Source organism: Thalassophryne amazonica, chromosome 18 (assembly GCF_902500255.1).
Source record: "Thalassophryne amazonica chromosome 18, fThaAma1.1, whole genome shotgun sequence".
NCBI lineage: Eukaryota > Metazoa > Chordata > Actinopteri > Batrachoidiformes > Batrachoididae > Thalassophryne > Thalassophryne amazonica.
Window position 1 is genome coordinate 64237874 of NC_047120.1, and position 19440 is coordinate 64257313.

The 19440-nt window shown below is 40.5% G+C and overlaps 1 protein-coding gene across 2 annotated transcripts; it reads left to right on the forward strand.

Moving 5' to 3' along the window:
* The first annotated feature begins 144 nt into the window (after positions 1–144).
* st6galnac (ST6 (alpha-N-acetyl-neuraminyl-2,3-beta-galactosyl-1,3)-N-acetylgalactosaminide alpha-2,6-sialyltransferase) lies at positions 145–18346 on the forward strand. Of its 2 annotated transcripts, none has more exons than XM_034193737.1 (9): positions 145–376; positions 6942–7248; positions 11539–11704; positions 12390–12564; positions 12677–12815; positions 14843–14946; positions 16389–16472; positions 16646–16745; positions 17483–18346. In XM_034193737.1, the coding sequence occupies exons 1-9, from the start codon at positions 216–218 to the stop codon at positions 17651–17653; spliced, it is 1407 nt and encodes a 468-aa protein (XP_034049628.1). In that variant the 5' UTR covers positions 145–215; the 3' UTR covers positions 17654–18346. The 2 variants fall into 2 exon arrangements, with proteins under 2 accessions (XP_034049628.1, XP_034049629.1); XM_034193738.1 differs by having other exon boundaries at positions 6945–7248.
* Positions 18347–19440: the final 1094 nt, after the last annotated feature.

Consider the following 19440-nt stretch of genomic DNA (forward strand, 5'->3'; position numbering starts at 1 on the left):
GCAGCGGCTGCTTCTCAGCTTACAAGTTAAACTGGAATCACAAGAAAACACTGCCTCCTTTTGGTTAAAATGAGTTTTTGCTTATCTTTGCATATATATATATCTATGTATATATAGATATGTATAGATAGAATGGACACATTTTTGTCACTTGGCTTCTTTCAGGCAGAGCGGAGGTCACCGCATGCGCATGGAGCCTGCAGGTCGTGCGCACCATGACGACAGGCATGACGTTCCGGAGGCGGCTGGTGTGTGTCTTCTTGACCCTCACGTCCCTGCTGTGCGTCTACATCCTGTGCATGAGCCTGGAGATCCCCATGCCCTGGCTGATGCTGGCTCGTTTCCATGGCAGTGACTTCACACATGGTCTGAACAGGTGAGTGAACAGGTGAAAGTCTATCAACTTTCTAAACGGGACAAATGGTTTGCGCGCCGTTGTGAAGGCATGCACGGTGAGATTGCAGGCATCGAGTGAAACTAGTTGTCAGACTCGCATCCGCTGATGTGCTTGTTTGATATCTGGGTGGTTTGAAATAACACTATGCTGATTAAGGTTGGTAAGGTTAGATCTTACTTTCTTACTGCCTTGAGGCAGCTTTGTTGTGATTTGGTGCTATATAAATGAAATAAATTGAAATTGAATTGAAAAAGCATATTAAAAACAAACTGGACGCTGCACCATCGTCTCCTGCAGATGGACGGATGCCAGGATGATGCCAATTAAAACAAATCATCTTCCATTAACATTTGACAAATGTTTTTCCACTGGTGTCTTGAAGAGGATTTTGCAGTTGTTTCTTCATTTCTAACATCTCCATCTTTTTTTTATTTTTTTGTTTAAATATTGGCAGAACTACTTTATTATATAAAACTTTGTATCCAAGATCAGTAACTATATTGTGTAAATGCTCCTGGGGTTTTTAATCACTTCATTCCGCTGTTTTCTCTTCCTCCTCAGCCCAAATATTTTTATTCAGTTTTGAGAAAATGAGTTAAAGCCTTGAATGTCCCGGCCCCGCCCCGTTACACTGATTCACCTCAGAATATATTTGTACTTTTATCAGACCAGGCTGGAACTCTGCAGGAAGTTTTGAGAAAATCTGTCAATCTAAATAGTAAATAAGTCCCTTCAGCTGCTCCCTTGTTTGCACTCGGGGTCGCCACAGCAAATCCAAGGTGGATCTGCATGTTGATTTGGCACAGGTTTTACGCCGGATGCCCTTCCTGACGCAACTCTACATTACATGGAGAAATGTGGCAGGGGTGGGATTTGAACCCAGAACCTTCCGAACTGAAACCAAGCGCATTAACCACTTGGCCACCGCCCACATAATCTAAATAATAATCTTAAAATTTCATGGCTCCGCCCGTGTCCACTTTGAAGTGTGATCCCCAAAAGAGTTTATTCATTAGTAACACGGTCTACATTTTAATTGCCGTACTTTCCAGAGTAGAGGTCGTATGGGTTGTTTTGTTTTTGAGAGGTACTGCGACTTATATACCAAAAAATACCACGTTTATATAGCACTTTAGTAGAATAAAAGCACTGAAACACCAATAATAAAACTACACTTCAAAAATCCCAAATTAAAAAGCTGATTAAAAAATAATAAAATTAAATGGACTTGTGTGTTTCCAACACTATGGGCCAACAAGCCGTGTCCAAGCCTTTTCTTCTGTCCAAACTGTCTTATCCCTTCAAATATGTTGTTCAGCACATATTTAATAGTTCATCTTGCTATTTTTGGAATTTAACAATACTCATGTTAAGATCTACTCGGGCTTTGGTGTGCACATGGCTTGCTCCATGTTGTCATGGTTCAGCAGTCCATCTCCATTTGATGATTTAAGATAAGATAAGAAAAGCCTTTATTCATCCCTCAGTGGGGAAATTTCAGTGTCACATCACAGCATAGAACAGTAGGAATAGAAGGGCATGCAATAAAACAACAAGCCTCTCTTAAAAACAAGAACTAAAAAAAGCACTGAGTGCCGGGTAAAGCTGAGGCTACCATTGTTCAGTTCAGTGCTGCACTGCCGGGATGATATACACCGTCGTGGTGTGAGAGTGATCAGGTAAAATGACTTCAGCGTGAAATGTACGATAAGTTACTCTGATATTTACAATATGGGCAGGTTAAAATATAAGTAATATATATGTAATATGTAGTGTAATATATGTAAAGTGACTTGAGTGCACCATAAGTTAAATTATTGCACCAATAAATACAGCAGGTAGTGACATGATTATTGTCCTGGTTGCTATGGTTACCACAGTACTAGCATTGTTCATTTCTTCTGTCCACACTGTGTCCAATAACATCCATTATGTTGTCCAATGGATGTTTATTTGTCCATGTTGCTTGTTTTTGGAGTTTAAGGATCCTTTTGTTAAACAGCACAGGCTGTGGTGCGCACATGTGCTACAATAAGTTCCTGTCCCTTTGCATTTTTTTTTTTTGGTTTGTTTTTGTTTTTTGATGGGTGCAACTTATACTGTGGTCTGACTTATATTTTAGAAAATATGGTAGAGGCCTGTAAAGGAGGAAATGTGTGTGTGTGTGTGTGTGTGTGTGTGTGTGTGTGTTAGTACGCTGAACCTGAGCTGGATGTGCACTCTGTGCTTTTCTTCTTCAGGAAGTGATCCAGTTCAGTTCATGTGACCATAAGGGGTTAAACTCTGGAAGAGATGTTCCACTGTTTGTGGGGGCAGCACTTCTTCACTGTCTCTGGTGTCATTGTGCGCGTAACAAAGGGGCCTAACACGGCGCCGCTGCACTCGTGCAAAAAGCCCCAGATGTCTTCCACACTTATGTGATGTCAGCTTTGCTGTAACGGGCGCAGTGCCGTGCCAGCTCTAAAAGGCAGCGAGTGCACGTTTCTCTGTGCTCTGTTTCACACACTGAATGCTGCTCGTCGACCTCAACACGTCTCCTCATCTCCCCCGGTCTGTAACAGAACACGCTTCCTGTTCTGCTTCAGCGGCACTCTCATAAACGTGAAGAAAACAAAAGTAATGAGTATTCTGTGGTAAAAAATACATGTTTTTGAGCCATCTTCATGCTAAGGCAGCAGCAGTTATGGTAAGACTAACCCACAGAGTCTGGAACAACTCCAGCCTCACTGAGAAGAAAAAACTGCACATCTACCAGACCTGCGTGCTCAGCACGCTCCTCTACGGTAACAAGTCATGGACCACCTACGCCATACATGAGAAAAAACTCAACAGCTACCATCTGAGGTACCTTAGACGAACTCTGCACATCGGATGGCAGGACAAGGTGCCCAACACAGAGGTCTTGGAACATGAGCAGCATGTTTATCATTCTTGGTGAAAGGCGTCTTCATTGGCTTGGCCATGTCAGGAGAATGGAGTCGGGCTTCATTCCTCAAGATCTGCTGTACGGTGAGCTGACAGAGGGCACTTGTTTGGCTGGTCGCCCACGGCTCCGTATCAAGGATGTCTGCAAGAAGGACATGAAAATATGCAGCATCAATGTCAACACGTGGGAGCAGTGTGCAGAAGACTGTGCAGCTTGGCGCCTTACCGTCAGAACAGGTGCACAGAGGAGCAACGAGCTAGGAGGAAGGAGTGACACCAGCAGCCTCAGCAGGCATCACAGTACACATGCAACAAATGCAACAAAGATTGTTACTCGTGCATTGGACTGATAAGTCATTTATGCAGGTAGAAACAAAAGACAAAAATTTCCTGTATATTTGTATTGTCAACTGTGTTGGCAGCATGGCCCAAGCAGAGGGTCACCCCTTTGAGTCTGGTCTGCTTGAGGTTTCTTCCTCAAATCATCAGAGGGAGTTTTTCCTCACCACTGTCGCCTGTGTGTTTGCTCTAGGGGTCAGTAAGGTTAGAACTTACTTGTGGCAGCTTTGTGATTTGGCGCTATATGAATGAAATAAATTAAAATTATATTGAAAAAGTGTAAACAAACAAAAAAGCCAAACAAACTGGACACTACACCATCGTCTCCCAGATGGACGGATGCCAGGAGGATGAACCAGCACCCTACAATAACCAAGAATTCAAGTGTCTTAATCAACTTGTGTTTTTTTAAATTAATTAATTTATTTTTAATTTTGCATGTTAAAAGTTTCCAAAATGCCCCAGAATGACAGATCCATTCATCCACACCTTTATCAGAAACCAAAGTATCGGACCTGAATATGCAAAATGTCTTACAGAGTTGTGGACACATTTTGCGACATCACAGAATCGAAATGCATGTGTTCGTGGAGATTAAATGCATTGCTGAAGTGATCCACTGACTTCACTGATCCCTGTAATGTGGTTTTAGAAGATCCTCGTGTTTATATTGTTCTGAACCAATGATCAAACTGGACGGACGTGCGTCTCTCTCACCAAGTGATGGTGATAAAAGTCTACTGGAATCTATCGTGATTCACCAAAGTGAACGCACACAATTTCTACGTCCACCTCTAGGATGGGGATGACCTTGCTGTGGTCTTTGTGGCCTAGGCCAACTGTCTTTAAAAACAAAATAAACTTTGTCCAGAAATTTCCTTCAGATCTTCTGGACACGGTGAACCAGAATGTAGGTCAAAGGTTTTGTACCAAAGTGCAAGTGATTAAAATGAAGTTTCTTGTCAGTAATCAGTTGGTCTCTTTGTGACTCTTTGTCTCTCTAATTAAAGGTTTTCACATTGTTAGATATTTGGAAGTGTTGAATTATCAAAGTTAGGTTTTATTTTTTATTTATTTATTTTTTTCTTGATTTGGTATTTTAAACATTTGCTTAAAGTCTCCTGTAAATGTTACATACAATTTTAAAGTATTTTTGAATAGAGAAGCTGTTGCAAAGTCAGCTTTTTATGCTATAATAATAATAATAATAATAATAATGATAATAACAACAAATAAAAAAACCAAGGCATTCACTCAAACTGAGGTTTACTATAACAGGCGAAACATTTTTATGACAAAACAGAACGTCCACTTAAATTAAACTTAGTTACTGCAAAGTCAGCAAATTTCTCTCTTCTTCTCCAAATTGTTTCATGTGAAAATTATTAATTTATTTAATTTTTAAAATGTTTTCATGAAGTGTAATTTTAAGATATTTCATTTGTTAGTTTTTAATCCTGATTTTTATTTATTTCAGTTTAAAGGTCTTTTTCACACTTTAAAATTAAATTGATGTTGTGTCTGAAGGTGCATTTAAAAGCAAACTTTTATTTCCTTTCTCTTTACAACCCTATTGATGTTATCTTATCAATACAGTAAAATACAATACTTATTGGTAAGAAGTTTTTTGATGTAAAATTATATATATAAATGCATAAAAAGCAGTCAAGGGCCAAAAAACCAGCAATTTCATGACCTTAAAAAAAATATTCATGAAATTCTCATGTAAATACGTAAAACTGATCAATTTCTTATCAGCCTTTATGGATTTTTTTTTTTGTTGTTTTTGTTTGTTTCAGTTTGACTTTGTGACTTTTGTGTCGTGTGACAGAGCTCACCAGCGCTGTGCTCCAGTGAATTAAAATGAACAGAACTGCTGCATTTAAAATGGAGCAGAGTCCAAAAAAAAAAGTAAAATTTTTGTGAGATTATAAGAATGTGGCGAAAAACTGCAGCAATGCTGAATAAATAACTAAAATAATAATTTGATTTCATTGAGGTTTTTAAAACAAGATTCAAAACTTTTCTGTTCTTGGCTGCATGCAGACATCAAATCTTTGTTTAATTTTTTTCTGTAATTAATTACTGTTTCCTTTTCAATTTATGTTTTATGTGCTTTTTTTTCTGCATCGGTCAGTTAAAGTTGCTCCAATTTTGGTAAAAAGTGATGCAAATTATTAGTTGGGTGAATACGGTTTTAAAAAGGAATAGTTTGCATCATGTATCATGCTTAGTTATCATGTTACAGGGTAGCATATGTCACATGTCATAGAATCCAATGGATGCTGATATTGTTTAACCTTTACTTTGCAAACCAAGCATGCAACACAGTCAAAACTATTCCATTTATTAATCCTATTAGTTCAACCAGTAATTTGCACCACTTTTTACCAAAATTGGAGCAACTTCAACTTTTGACCCCTGTACAAACTGAAATTGACCTTTCTCAGTGTTCTTGCTGTTTTTACCCCATAACTCCAGACCATTCATTCACAGATAGTCCAAACTATACCTTTTTGGAATCTTTATGATCAGACAAATAATATGGAATACCTTTCAATATGATTGGAGCATTTTTAAATTTTGACCCCTGTGTAATACTTCAATTGACCCCTTCTTGGCCGCCTATTGAAAGTTCACATGGGTACCCGGCATTTTTAAAAGAGTAATGTCTAAGGAGTATGTGTGCCAGATTTGGTGCTTGCATCATCATTTGAAGCATTTTTTTCAGTTATCCGATGCACTAAATAAGCTGAAAGGGACAAAAGCAGATTTATTTATTTATTTATTTTTTAACTAGTGGGGTTCACAACCATGAACTTATTTCACAATTTTTAAATGAATTGAATTTAAAAAAAGGAAAAGGAATAAAATGGTAATGTACTTTGGGTAATGACCAAAAGAATAAGGTCGAGGTTACAAATGGTGGAAATGGGATTCCTCTGTTGGGTATCTGGGCTTAGACTCTGGGACAGGGTGGGAAGCTCAACTATCCAGGAGGGAATCTGAATAGAGCTGCTGCTTCTTCAAATTGAAAGGAACCTGCTGAGGTGGTTCGGGAATCTGGTCATGATGACACCCCACCCCCATCATCTCCCTCGGGAGGTCTTCCAGATGCATCCAACTGGGAGGATGCCCCGGGGAAGACCCAGAACACACTGGAGGTATTATATTTTTCAGCAGGCTTGGGAATGCCTCGGGATCCCCAGACAAGAGTTACAGGACTTGGCTGATGATAGGGACGTGTGGGATGAGCTAATGTGCATTTGTGTTTTTCCAGCAGATCCAGACACATCGTGGAGATTTTTGACAGCAGCGACTACTGGAACCAGTTGGCTAATGTCTCCACCTTTAAGTCTGGATCAGTTATGCGAGAACCCACACCTGCCACACAGACCATGACATCAAAGCCGCCAAACTCCATGGTGGCTGAAACTAAGAACAAGGTCTTCTCAGAGTCCAAGACAGATGTGGACACTAGGAACAGGACCAGAGGTCCGATGTTGCCACCCACAACAGCAACCAAAGCCACGGAGCTGTCGTTTATCGGGGACACTTACCTCACAGAAGACATCCCGCCGCAAAGTGTGAGTTCCTCTCTGTATCAGTGTCTTTTGTTTTTTGATCTGTTTCTTTCAGTGGGAAGGAAACGGGTTACTTTTTTGCTAATTAAAGTTTAGCCACAGTCAAATATACTTTTTTTTTTACCTGCTGTCTTTAGCAGCTAAATGTATTAAAACAACAAAACCCATGCTAACTGTGGAAGATGGTAGCCATGACTAACGTTGACAGTTAACATCGCGGTTAACATCTTCTGTGATGAACGTTTTTTTAAAAATAGCTGTTAACAGTCAAACGTGCCATTGACATACAGTACATGTCCAGGATAAACAGCCATATGATTCAAATTTGACAAGTCGAGAAAATAACATCTCTCATTTATTTAAATTTTATTAAATTTTCTTATTGTGGTGTTATGCGAGTGATGTGGATCTGCTCGAGTCTAATGAAATTTTCCTGCCCCTCTGTAAACTGCGTTGAAAGCTGTACTTAACTTTGACGTAACCTGTTAAAAGACATCAGCGGACTGTTGGCAGAAGTATGTGTTCTTCTAGTTTTTTTTGTTCAGGGTTACATGTTTTCAGTGCCGTTTTTCTCCTGGCATGATTAGGCAACAACTACAAACCAAATTTCTTGAATCTTGGTGGACGTGTGCACCACGGACCAAGGAAGAAATGGTTTAACTTTTGCAGCAGATCCAATGAAAGGGGGAAGATCTAGAATTTATTTGTTTATTTTTAATGCATTTTAATTTATTTTTAATTTCTTCAGCATAGTGAGATTGAGTGTTTTCATGAAAGCTCAAGAGATAATTTCATGGGGGGGTCCGTCTACTTAATCGGATCCACTCCAAAACTTAATGGTTCTCCATCTGGCACGTTCTCCACACTTCCAGCAAATTTCAACTTTAGTTGTTTTTGCGTAGTCCTGCTAAAATTTTAACTCTATTAGTTGGAGATATGTGCTAAGTCTTGTCAGAGGTTTGTGTTCTCTAGTTCTAGTTAGTGCTGTGAAAAAGAATTCTTCTTCCCAGTAAAAGGATTGAACATTAAACCGTTTATGGATCACTTGAAGGAAAAAAATAACCCAATAAGGGTTTCAGACTCTGACCTTCTGCAGTCTTTTTTCTGTTGGTGTGTGTGTGTGTGTGGGGGGGGGAAGTCTGTTTCATATCGACATTGTGTCAACAGTGGCTTTTATTTAAGAAAAAAAAAGTCAACCAGAACACAATCTGATTGTGTTTTGGCCTTCATCAGGCTGATTATGTCACAGGGCGGGTTCATCGTCTCGGGGTGGATATGTGTTCTCAGTAATTAAAAATATAGAGCTCCGTCTCTGAGAGTCAGACTCTGTTCCTCTTTCTAAGTGAAAACATTGTGTCATCAGCGTACAATGTGTGTACAGTCCACTGAGAAAACAGAAGGTCGTCTGGTTTCCTGTTTCTCCTCTAACCGTGACTTCTCTTTACATGTCATTTTTACTAGAGGGTTGTTTGAGTTTTGCAAACCACCATCCGATACAGCGACTGATAACATGTTTAATGAGGTGGAGCTGATGATTGTCTCAACTTGGCTAATGTTACACTAAACTGCTTGGTCTAAAAAAGTGACCGTTACTGACTGCCACAATTTCTTTTCCTGGTTTCTTATAGTGTTTCTTAAAGACAGAAAATTGCCATTTGAAATGACTTTAGTTTTGTGTCATGTCTGTGATCTGCTTTTTTCTACAAAATTAAACAACTGAATGAACATCCTCCGAGGCCGGTGATTCCATAATTTTTGCCAGGGGTTGTAGTACTGAGTAAAACCAGATGTTCTGCTGGTTCTGAAACCCATGAGATGGCGTAACAGCTGAAAGGACTTGGTGGGATTTTTATGGGTTTGGGGTTAGCGTAACGTACGTAAGTAGAAACTTTACCAGCTGAGTCAGCTGAAAGAAGACTCTGCATCACTTGGTGGCATCCAGGGTTAGTGAAGCATCGCGTGATTAAAACCCATCTAATTCCCACTTAGATCCATACTACGCTGTTTAGAACCATGGACCAGTGCAATCTCAAATCCACACTTGCAAAAATTGCAAATTAAGGGAAAGACCTGAATAAATGAGTGAAGAAACAGGGCAACGACCCCATCTGTAGAGCATGACGGGTCTGTGAATGGTTTGAGATTGAAAAGAAGGTGATTGCTGTGACCTACAGTGACCAGAGTTCAACCTGGTTGAACACTTACAGGAGACTTTAGACTAAAACGCTCAATGGAGGAATATCTTTTAGGCACAGTGGTATTCCATCCCTCCAGCAGAGTTCTAGAGACTTGTAAAATCAATGCCAAGGCATACTGAAGCCTTACAAAGACACTTTGATGGTTCTTTCATTAATTTGTCACTTGTTCCTATTTTGTCAAGTAACATCTTAATAAATCTTGAACTTCTTTTGAGTCGCTAACGCTTTCCTTTGGGAAAGATTTTCTGGTCTACGTTGATTGTTTGTCCATCAGAGATTCTAGATTCCTACTCCAGTTTTCTGGAATTCCAAAGGTAGAATTGTGGACAGTCTCTTCCATGGAGACTCCCAAGATGTGTTGAACATAGATGGGAGTGAAAGCATAACCCTGCCCTCCTCTGTCCATTGGAGGAAATTCCCCCAAAAGGAAAGAAGGCACAAGCAGGTTCCTGTCCCATAGGTGTCACTGTTCAGCAAGTGATTCTTGTGACTTGACATTGCACACACACACACACACACACACACACATAATGTACAATTTTCTCACAAATGAGCTCCAAAGGCTGCACGCTAACTAGCCACGTTAGTGACCATGCTAGCTAGCCAGGCTAGCATGGCAGATCATAGTAGTGACTGGACCAGGCTAACTAGTGTGACCACTGTCCAGATAATAAGTTAACTTTTACATTTTTATATGTGTACTTTTCAGTTTATACCCACCTTCTTTAGGGTAGAAATCTGCAAACATGGAGCTGAATAATAATAGCTGCCTTCATTTGGACATTAGTTCCGTGGTCTTGATTGGTAGCCGGATGATGTGTGATCGGTCATCAATATAGAGTCATGTCTGAAAATCAGATAAGCTTTGCAGCTCAAGTAGGAGATGGCCTGTTGGGGTGAAATACGGTGGAGACCGTGTGTGCTCCGTGGCTGCTATGGTAAACATGAAGTTCCAACAGGAACCCTGAAGACTGCTAACAGGGCTGTGGTGAAACAACAAGTCCTCAACAGCAGATCAGGTGGAGGAGGTGATGGCTAGTAACACAACGGCAGTGAGGGCGGATGAAGGCTGCAGCAGGTCCTCAGACCCTGATCATCTGGGATTTCCCAGCCAAAGGACCAGGCTAAGGATCTGTTAAGGACAGTGCATTTCTCGGTGTGTAATGGTACTCTCATGTTAAGTGGCCGGCGATCACCTTAGTATTTTTTTCTGTTTTTTCTTGTTGCTTAATGCTGACCAATTATACCTTATTTATAGTCTTTCTGCCACCTAACTTTGTTTTTCTCTCTGTCTGAGGTGCAGCTCCATCCAGAAGTGGGAGTGGGTGTCTTCTTCTGCAATGGTCACGAAATAGATGGGGATCTGTGGACCTAAACCACCCCCTGCCCTCCTCAGCCAACCTCCCGTCCTGGACACCAGCATAGACTCCCAAAATTTCCTGTATAATTGTATTTTTAAGTGTGTCGGTAGCACGGTCCAAGCAGTGGGTCACCCCTTTGAGTCTGGTCTGCTTGAGGTTTCTTCTTCAAATCATCAGAGGGAATTTATCCTTACCACTGTCGCCTGTGTGCTTGCTCTAGGGGTTGGTAAGGTTAGACTTTATTTGTGTGAAGCACCTAGAGGCAGCTTTGTTGTGATTTGGCGCTATATAAATGAAATTGAATTGAATTGAAACTGAAACAAACCCGCACACAGGCGTCTCTAGATTGACCCTGAATGTAGATTTTTCTCATCGCCGAGGGATTGCCGCCACCATATTTGAAGATGTTGAACATTGTGTTTCTGATTTCACTGTTGCTCTAAATGCATTTGTTTATTTGTTCCATGTATGTAGTTTATTACTTTATTCCATGTGAGAGTGCAAATTTAATTATGACCATTTCCCCGCTGGAAAACTCCTCCAACTATTCTGCCGTCATTAGTGTTGTTCTGTTGCAGAGTAATTGGCAGGTAATTGCCTCCGTTGAGAGTTTGGAGGTTAATGTTGAGGTTTCACAGGCTGCCAAGTGGAACTAAGGATGCCGCTGGTAATGACATGTCTGTTACTGTATGACTGACTGATAACCACATGGCTGCGTTATGTGCTCCTCACAGGACTGCCCAGAAGGGATCCAGCACCGCGTGACAAAAACAGAATTTGCTGCGCATTTTCTAAAAAATATTCCAGTGCTCCAGTGGGCCAAACACGGCACTCGTCAGCAGTTTGAGCGCCTGAGCCGGTATCCAGGAGCACATGGCTGGGGAGGAATCAATTACGAGAGTAAGTCCTCATAGCATGCAGAAGCTCCTACACATGCACGATCCTCTGAATTTACTTTTTTAAAAAGGAGCTCTTCTATGCCTGAGTGGCACCATCAGGCAGGTGCAGGAGCCACAGTCTAGCATTATGCCATCTAGCATAGGGCTCCTCTGAGTGCCGGGTCATCCACAGTGCACAGAAATGCTGCAGTTTAACTCCAGAACTGCCGGTGGCACTGTAGGACAAAACTACTGTTAAACTGCCAGAAGTGGAGGGCATTTGTCAGCGATTCTGCTGTCTTCTTGCCATCAATTTATCTCTTTTTGGTTGTGCATGTCATGAGTTTGAGTAATGATGCCGCAACAGTTATCGTAATTCCACAACTGGGTAAAAAACAAACTAAAAACCATCAATTTCAGTTCAATGTATGTTCAAAGTCCTCTGGAGCCAATAGTGTATAAGGTTCTCCTCCTCCACATAATGCATCCTAAATAAATCCAGACAAAAGAACTCAAGTCTGTTTTGGATAATTCAAGGTAATTTTCTGTCTGGGTGCCCACGTGCGGTGTCACTTCACCAGTTTGTGGGTGTTTCCAATAACAGACAATAAAATATCGCCTGTATTCGGTGACTGAATGTTTCCTCTATGACTGAAAACTTTGTGTAAAAACCTTTTGGACTGTTGATTCTGTTTTTACATCAACAGCACTGGTGGGGGCGGTGTCTGTTCTCAGTGCTCTGGCTAACCGGCAGATGTTTGACGACTGGAGTCACCGCAGTAACGGATCACAGTGTATACGCTGTGCTGTGGTCGGCAACGGGGGGATTCTGAAGGACGCAAAACAAGGGAGGGTCATCGACGGACACGACTACGTCTTCAGGTAGACTGTCGAGCTGTCAGTGACTCCACACAAAGACTTTATTATTCTTTAATGTTGCATAAATGCAACTAAAGGTGCTATAAATGACCTGGTGAGCTTTACTCCCCACTAGGACCAACGGGGCAGTAATTAAAGGCTTTGAGGAGGACGTAGGATCTCGGACTACACACTACACCTTCTCTACCAACACCTTGAGGAACTCTATGAGGAGCTATGCAGGTGTTGGCTACAAAGGACCTCCTATCTCTGAGGTCAGGACAACAAAAATTATGCTACTTTTTATAATTGTGAACTTAATTCAAACTGAGGAAGTCATGAATGAGTAGTGAAATATCTGGGCGCCCATTAAGAAATCTAGTTGGCAGAAACATTTCACATTCAGTTCATTCCACTGCCAGCCATTAGTTATAGTTGGTCATCTCAGTTGCTGCAGTGCTTGCTCTTAGGATGATAAAGTCTAGATCTCATGTATAGCGCCTTGAGGTGACTTCCAATTTGCTGCTATATACAGCTGTATGTAAACGTTTGGGCACCCCTGATGATTTCCATGATTTGCCTTTATAAATCATTCGTTGTTTGGATCAGCAATTTCAGTTAAATATATCATATAGCAGACAAACACAGTGATATTTGAGAAGTGAAATGAAGTTTATAGGATTTACAGAAAGTGTGCAATAATTCCTTAAACAAAATTAGGCAGGTTTGGGCACCCCAACAGAAAGAATACATCAGTATTTAGTAGATGCTCCTTTTGAAGAAATAACAGCCTCTAAACGCTTCCTATGGCTTCCAACGAGAGTCTGGATTCTGGTTGAAGGTATTTATTGGGCCATTCTTCTTCTTTTACAAAACATCTCAGGTTTGTTGGTTTCCAAGCATGGACAGCCCACTTAAAATCACACCATAGATTTTCAATAATCTTCTTGTCTAGGGACTGAGATGGCCATTCCAGAACATTGTACTTGTTCCTCTGCACAAATGCCTTAGTAGATTTTGAGCAGTGTTTAGGGTCGTCGTCTTGTTGAAAGATCCAGCCCCGGCACAACTTCAACTTTGTCACTGATTCTTGAACATTGTTCTCAAGAATCTGATGATATTGACTGGAATCCATGTGACCCTCAACTTTAGCAAGAGTTCCAGTACCTGCACTGGCCACACAGCCACACAGCATGATGGAACCACCTCCAAATTTTACTGTAGGCTTGTCCAAATGTGCTTTAGCATACCTCAAGCGACTCTGTTTGTAGCGTGTACGCAGAAAACGCTTCTTCTGCATTACAGCATTGTACAGCATCTCTGTGCAAAGTGTGCTGTATAGTTGAATGATGCACAGAGACACTATCTGCAACAAGATCATGTTGTAGGTCTTTGGAGCAGGTCTGTGGGTTGACTATGACTGTTCTCACCATCCTTTGCTTCAGCATATCTGAAATTTTTCTTGGCCTGCCACTTCGGGCCTTAACTAGTACTGTGCCTGTGGTCTTCCATTTCCTCACTATGTTCCTCACAGTGGAAACTGACAGCTGAAATCTCAGAGATAGCTTTTTGTATCCTTCCCCTAAACCAGGGGTGGCCAAGTTCAGTCCTCGAGAGCCACATTCCTGACACTCTTAGTTGTCTCCCTGCTCCAACACACCTGAATCCAATGAAAGGCTCATTAAAAGTCTGCTAACGAGTCTTTCATTGGATTCAGGTGTGTTGGAGCAGGGAGACAACTAAGAGTGTCAGGAATGTGGCTCTCAAGGACCGAACTTGGCCACCCCTGCCCTACACCATGATGCTGAACAATCTTTGTTTTCAGGTCATTTGAGAGTTGTTTAGAGGCTCCCATGTTGCCACTCATTAGAAGTGATGCAAATAGGAGAAACATTTGCAAATAGCCACCTTAAATACCTTTTCTCATGATTAGATTCACCTGTGTAAGGAGGTCAAGGGTCACTGAGCTTACCAAACCAATTCTGTGTTCCAATAATTAGTGCTAAATATATTCAAGTCAATACAATGACAAGGGTGCCCAAATTTATGCACCTGTGTAATTTTGTAATTATTGCACAATTTCTGTAAATACTAGAAACTCCATTTCACTTCTCAAATATTAGTGTGTTCATCTGCTATATGATATATTTAACTGAAATTTCTGATCCAGACAATGAATGATTTATAAAGGAAAATCATGAAAACTATCAGGGGTGCCCAAACTTTTGCATGCAACTGTAAATTAATTGAATTGCCATGGAGGCAGTTGTTAGTGATGTCATGCTGTATTGGTTTCAAACAGGAAACACGTTACATTTTCCTGCCAGATCACGACCGTGATTACCTGCTGCTGAAGGCTGTGGTGACGCACACGCCAGTGGAGAGAGGACCAGAGCACAGCAACGTGTAAGATCAACCCTCATGATACACTGATCATTTTATTTTAAGCCCAGATTAAGTTCTTAGTGCCGTAGTTCCACTGAAATATGTTGACAGTTGGAGTTCATTTTCTCCACGTGTCTTAATCTTAGAGTTCTTATAGGACTAGTGCCACCAGCAGGTCAAATTAACCACATACCCAACATTTAATTGCAAGATGCATCTCTGGCCTCAGTTATATTAGCAATTACACACAACTTTCTAAGACATATCCCACCGAAAACACCTCACCAGAAGCTTGGTGACTTCTCATGAGTCCTACAGCTGTAATTGTGTTGTTGGCCTGAAGCTAAACATATCAAATGAATCTATTAAAATCACAAACTGTAGCAGCTTGACATTACTTTGAACACGATAAGCTTATTTTTGAGCAACTGACACACTAGCTAGCTAGCTTGGCAGCCAGTGGAGCGGCTGAGCTAGCTAGTTTTGTAGCATCCTCAATCTGTGCATGGATGACAAATGGGTGGTCACATAGAGAGAAGTGTAGAGTTGTCCAAACAGGGACTGCTCTGTTCTCAGGAGGTTTTTCTACTATAACCCAACATTTGCTGGGCTTTCTGAAAATAAGTGTCACGGTCCAAATGTCTTAGATTTCAATAAAGCTATGTTGATGGTGCTAGTTCCTATTGGGAAAAGTGTCAACAGTAAAATGATTATCTAAGTTAAGCAACATTTAGATTCTGTCTGAACACACTAAAAAAAAAAAAAATTGTCTTGTTTTTCCATCTCCTCCCTTGAACACTGGTTATACGCTAACACGCTAACCCTAGCGACAAAGTAGACACACAAACTCCACTTTGGGCCAAAATATTGGTGGCAAGCTATTAAAACTTTTTTTGATTCAAAATTCTGAGTCTGTGGGCCTCCTTTGCTTTTTTCCCTGCATCTTCGCCAGCACCGCATGGTGTGCATTCCATTTTGTCATTGCTCTTTTTTTAACCGAATAGGTCCATTTTCAACACAGCAGAACATAAAGCTTAACATGCTAATTATTAGTAATCACCGTGCTGATCCAGATGTGATAAATTATACACATAAACAAGCTGTGCTGTTAGCTTCATAACAGGCTGTCAACATTGTTAGCATGTTAATATGCTAAACAAATACAAGATAAATTTATCTGTGTTTGTATCTACTAAGATGAATGTTTACGCTGTAACAAGTATTGATGAGCTTAAACTGAGTTTGAAATAAATAATAATAATTTAAAAAATCTTAATTATTAAAAAAATAAATAAATAACTTTGCTTTTGATTTTCTCCTTTAGTCAAAGTTTTATGTTTTGTTCCAGTGGAGGGGGATCAAAGTCGGCTCTGGTTCACGCTTTTTGTAACTTGTAACGATCGCGATGCTCTCACGGCGCTCCTAGCATGTTAGTCATTAAACACTATCACTTTCTTCTGCAGCGCACCTAGCTACTTTGGAGAGGATGTGTCAGCAGAAAAGTTTAAGATGTACCACCCTGACTTCATCCGTTATCTCAGAAACAGGTGGGCAGATATTAGATTAAAATGTGTTGAAAGCAGAGATCTGTTGTGATTGTTGAAGTGTAACTTTGTTTTTGTTTTTTTCACTTCCTGAACCTTAACTTTTAGCTACTTTGATGAAGTTGTTGTTTTTGTAGGAACCACTGATGTCACATATTTCTGTTGTGTCTCTTCAGATTCCTTCGATCCCGCATTCTAAATACCAAACATAAGGACATTTACCGTCCTTCGACGGGCGCCGTGATGCTATTGGCTGCCCTGCACACTTGTGACCAGGTTAGAAACCAAACTCTCTACTGTTAGCAGAACTAGTTCACACAGCTCCCTGAGCAAACGTTGATATGCTAACTGCTAACGAAGTGACACTTTTCTGTAGGCTTTTACAAAATACAGTTCAGAGATATGTGTGTACCAACTTTGGTGACAATCAGACAATTGGGAAAGAAGTTACTACACTCAGAATTTATTTATTATTTTTTTTACAACGATGCATGCTCCAGTAACTTTGACCTTTTGACCCCACAACCAGTTGGCTTCTTGGGGTCACAGCTGAAGTTATCACGCTCACAAGTAACACACTGACTGCGCACACAGTGATGTCTCATCCACTGGCTGCGCTGAAGGAATAACTGTGAAATGAAACGGGCACTTTCAGTGGTTGCCAGTAGAGGGCAGCATACACACTGCCAATATGAAACGTAAATTAAGTGACTGAGTTTTGAGCAACAAACTAGTCCATGAGAACATTTTGGCAGTATTAGTGGTGAAAGTTGATGTTTTCTTCAAATGTTACAATTCTTAAAGGTCAACTGTATTTTTGTGCCTGAATCACTGCAGATACAGTTTGTAAGATATCTTAGATGGACTGATGATAAACCACAGTAAATAAAATTAAAAGGCTGATCTGATTTTAGTTTTTAAAGCTACTTTATCTTTTTGATTGTTTTTAGATGGATGCCCACTTTAGTAAAGGTCAGAGGTCACGTTTGTGTCTTTGTGTGTGTCTAACTCAGGTCAGCGCGTACGGCTTCATGACTCCGGACTACCAGAAGTACTCTGACCACTATTATGACAGCAGCTACCGGCCCGTCGGCTTCTTCGCCAACCACGATTTCCGCCTGGAGATGAACGTCTGGCAGCAGCTGCACCGCGCCGGACTCATGAAACTCTACATGCGAGATTGAAGCCATTCCGGCTGCACGCGCGAGTTAGCCACACGGACGTTGAACGGTGAAACGTAAAGCCCTCAGCGCAAAAAAAAGTTGCAGTTTTCTCTTCATGAAGAAAATAATTCTCTTAATTTATTCACAGCTGCTACGATTTAAAGATGCTGGTTTGGTTTTATTTATAAATATTAAATGGTGTAGATTTTTACTTGAGTTTCTTTTTTAACCGTTTTGTGAGACAGGAAGTTGTGATTTTCAGATCTAAAGGCTGATTGTTAGGCCTCTGAAGGTGTCCTTGCGTTATTGGGGCTAAAACTGTTATTTTGATATTACGTTATTACAATGTGTTTCAAAATTCCAAATCTTGAGCGATACAGCTGCAGCCGCTAGCTTTAACGCAGTGGTTAGCCTCAAAACAAACGAGGACTTAGCACTAACACCCTGTTGTTGTTTCCATAATAGTTGCGACCAAAGTTGAATTATGATTAAATAAAATGTTTTGATGAATATCAGCCTTCAGATACCAGATATGTTGGAAAACCAAAATTAAAAAAGTTTGACTTGGTGGTAGCTAATGTAGCTAATGTTGCAGTAGAGGTGGGCGGATCGATCCTAATATCGATAATATCGATACCAACGCTGGTATTGATATTGAACGATCCTCGTGTAAAAAGATCGATACTCAAGCTTTTTTTCTCTCCTGCACGCACTGACTGCTGCGCACGCAGATTAATCAAAGTCTACTCTCCATCTGTAAGAGCAGCGCTGTGCAGTGTCACACAACATGGAGCAGCACACCCTTGTATTGTAGTTTGTCAGATTTTGTTTTAAGTTGTGTTGAGTGATAATTTTTCAAACAAAAATGTTGATTGTGATAATAAAGTATTATGTTGTCACGTACAATGTTTGGTGAAATTCTATCCTCGGTGTTTTGGATCCTTTGAATCTATGAAGCTTAAATATGAAAAGGTATCGGTATCGATATCCGCGATACTGAGCCTGTATTTACTTGGTATCGGATCAATACCAAAATTCCCAGTATCGCCCACCTCTACTTTGCAGTCCCAGAAAGGAGTATAAATGAGAGTATAGTACCACCTACCTGTGGAGTGTTAAATATGTGCAGACCAATGTTAGAACATGTTTTATTAATTTATAAATTTAAGAAGCACTCATTTTTATTTTATAGTAATACAGGTAATAAAACCCATTTGTGGGTTGCACAAAAAAGTCCAGAAACAGTTAAGTACAAAACAAAACATAAATAATAATAATAATTGAAAAAAAAAAATGAATTAAATTCAAAAGGAAAATAGTCAAAATAATATTTTTCCATCTTTGGATCTGTGCATGTACAGACATAATTACTATGTTTGGTGAGAAGAATACTGTCTAATGGCTGCAGCTTGTCAAACATAGACTTTGTGTTTCTGTGTGTGGACGAGTCTCACACCTGCAGTCCCCTCGGCCACTTTCTTAAAATACCCACCGTATCTGCCCTGGCGCAGCTGGCGGAGCGCCGGTGGCAGCAGTTATGTTGTCTTCTCACTGTTATGTGTTTAATGCTGAGAGAAGAACAGCTGAGGTGCAGAGTGACAAAACCTCAAACTCAACCGTGTCTCTGAGCCTGAACAGGAAGCAGTGCCTATTTTTGCTTAAAGGTCAGGGTGGGGATATTTTTGCTTTGGCCTCGCCCTGAACACGGACAGATTACATTTGTTATCAAGATGAAGAAACAAATTTTGAATTCATCAGCAGCAGTTACACGATTAAGGTGGAACGACGCTCTTAGAACGCGTTGTTCT

What these genes read in the sequence shown, in the direction of transcription:
- st6galnac (XM_034193737.1), top strand. Translation starts at nt 216, where the DNA reads ATGACGACAGGCATGACGTTCCGGAGGCGGCTGGTGTGTGTCTTCTTG. An exon ending in AAGGACCTCCTATCTCTGAG is followed by an intron (nt 12,816 to 14,842) that starts GTCAGGACAACA and finishes GGTTTCAAACAG; the next exon opens with GAAACACGTTACATTTTCCT. An exon ending in GGACCAGAGCACAGCAACGT is followed by an intron (nt 14,947 to 16,388) that starts GTAAGATCAACC and finishes TTTCTTCTGCAG; the next exon opens with CGCACCTAGCTACTTTGGAG.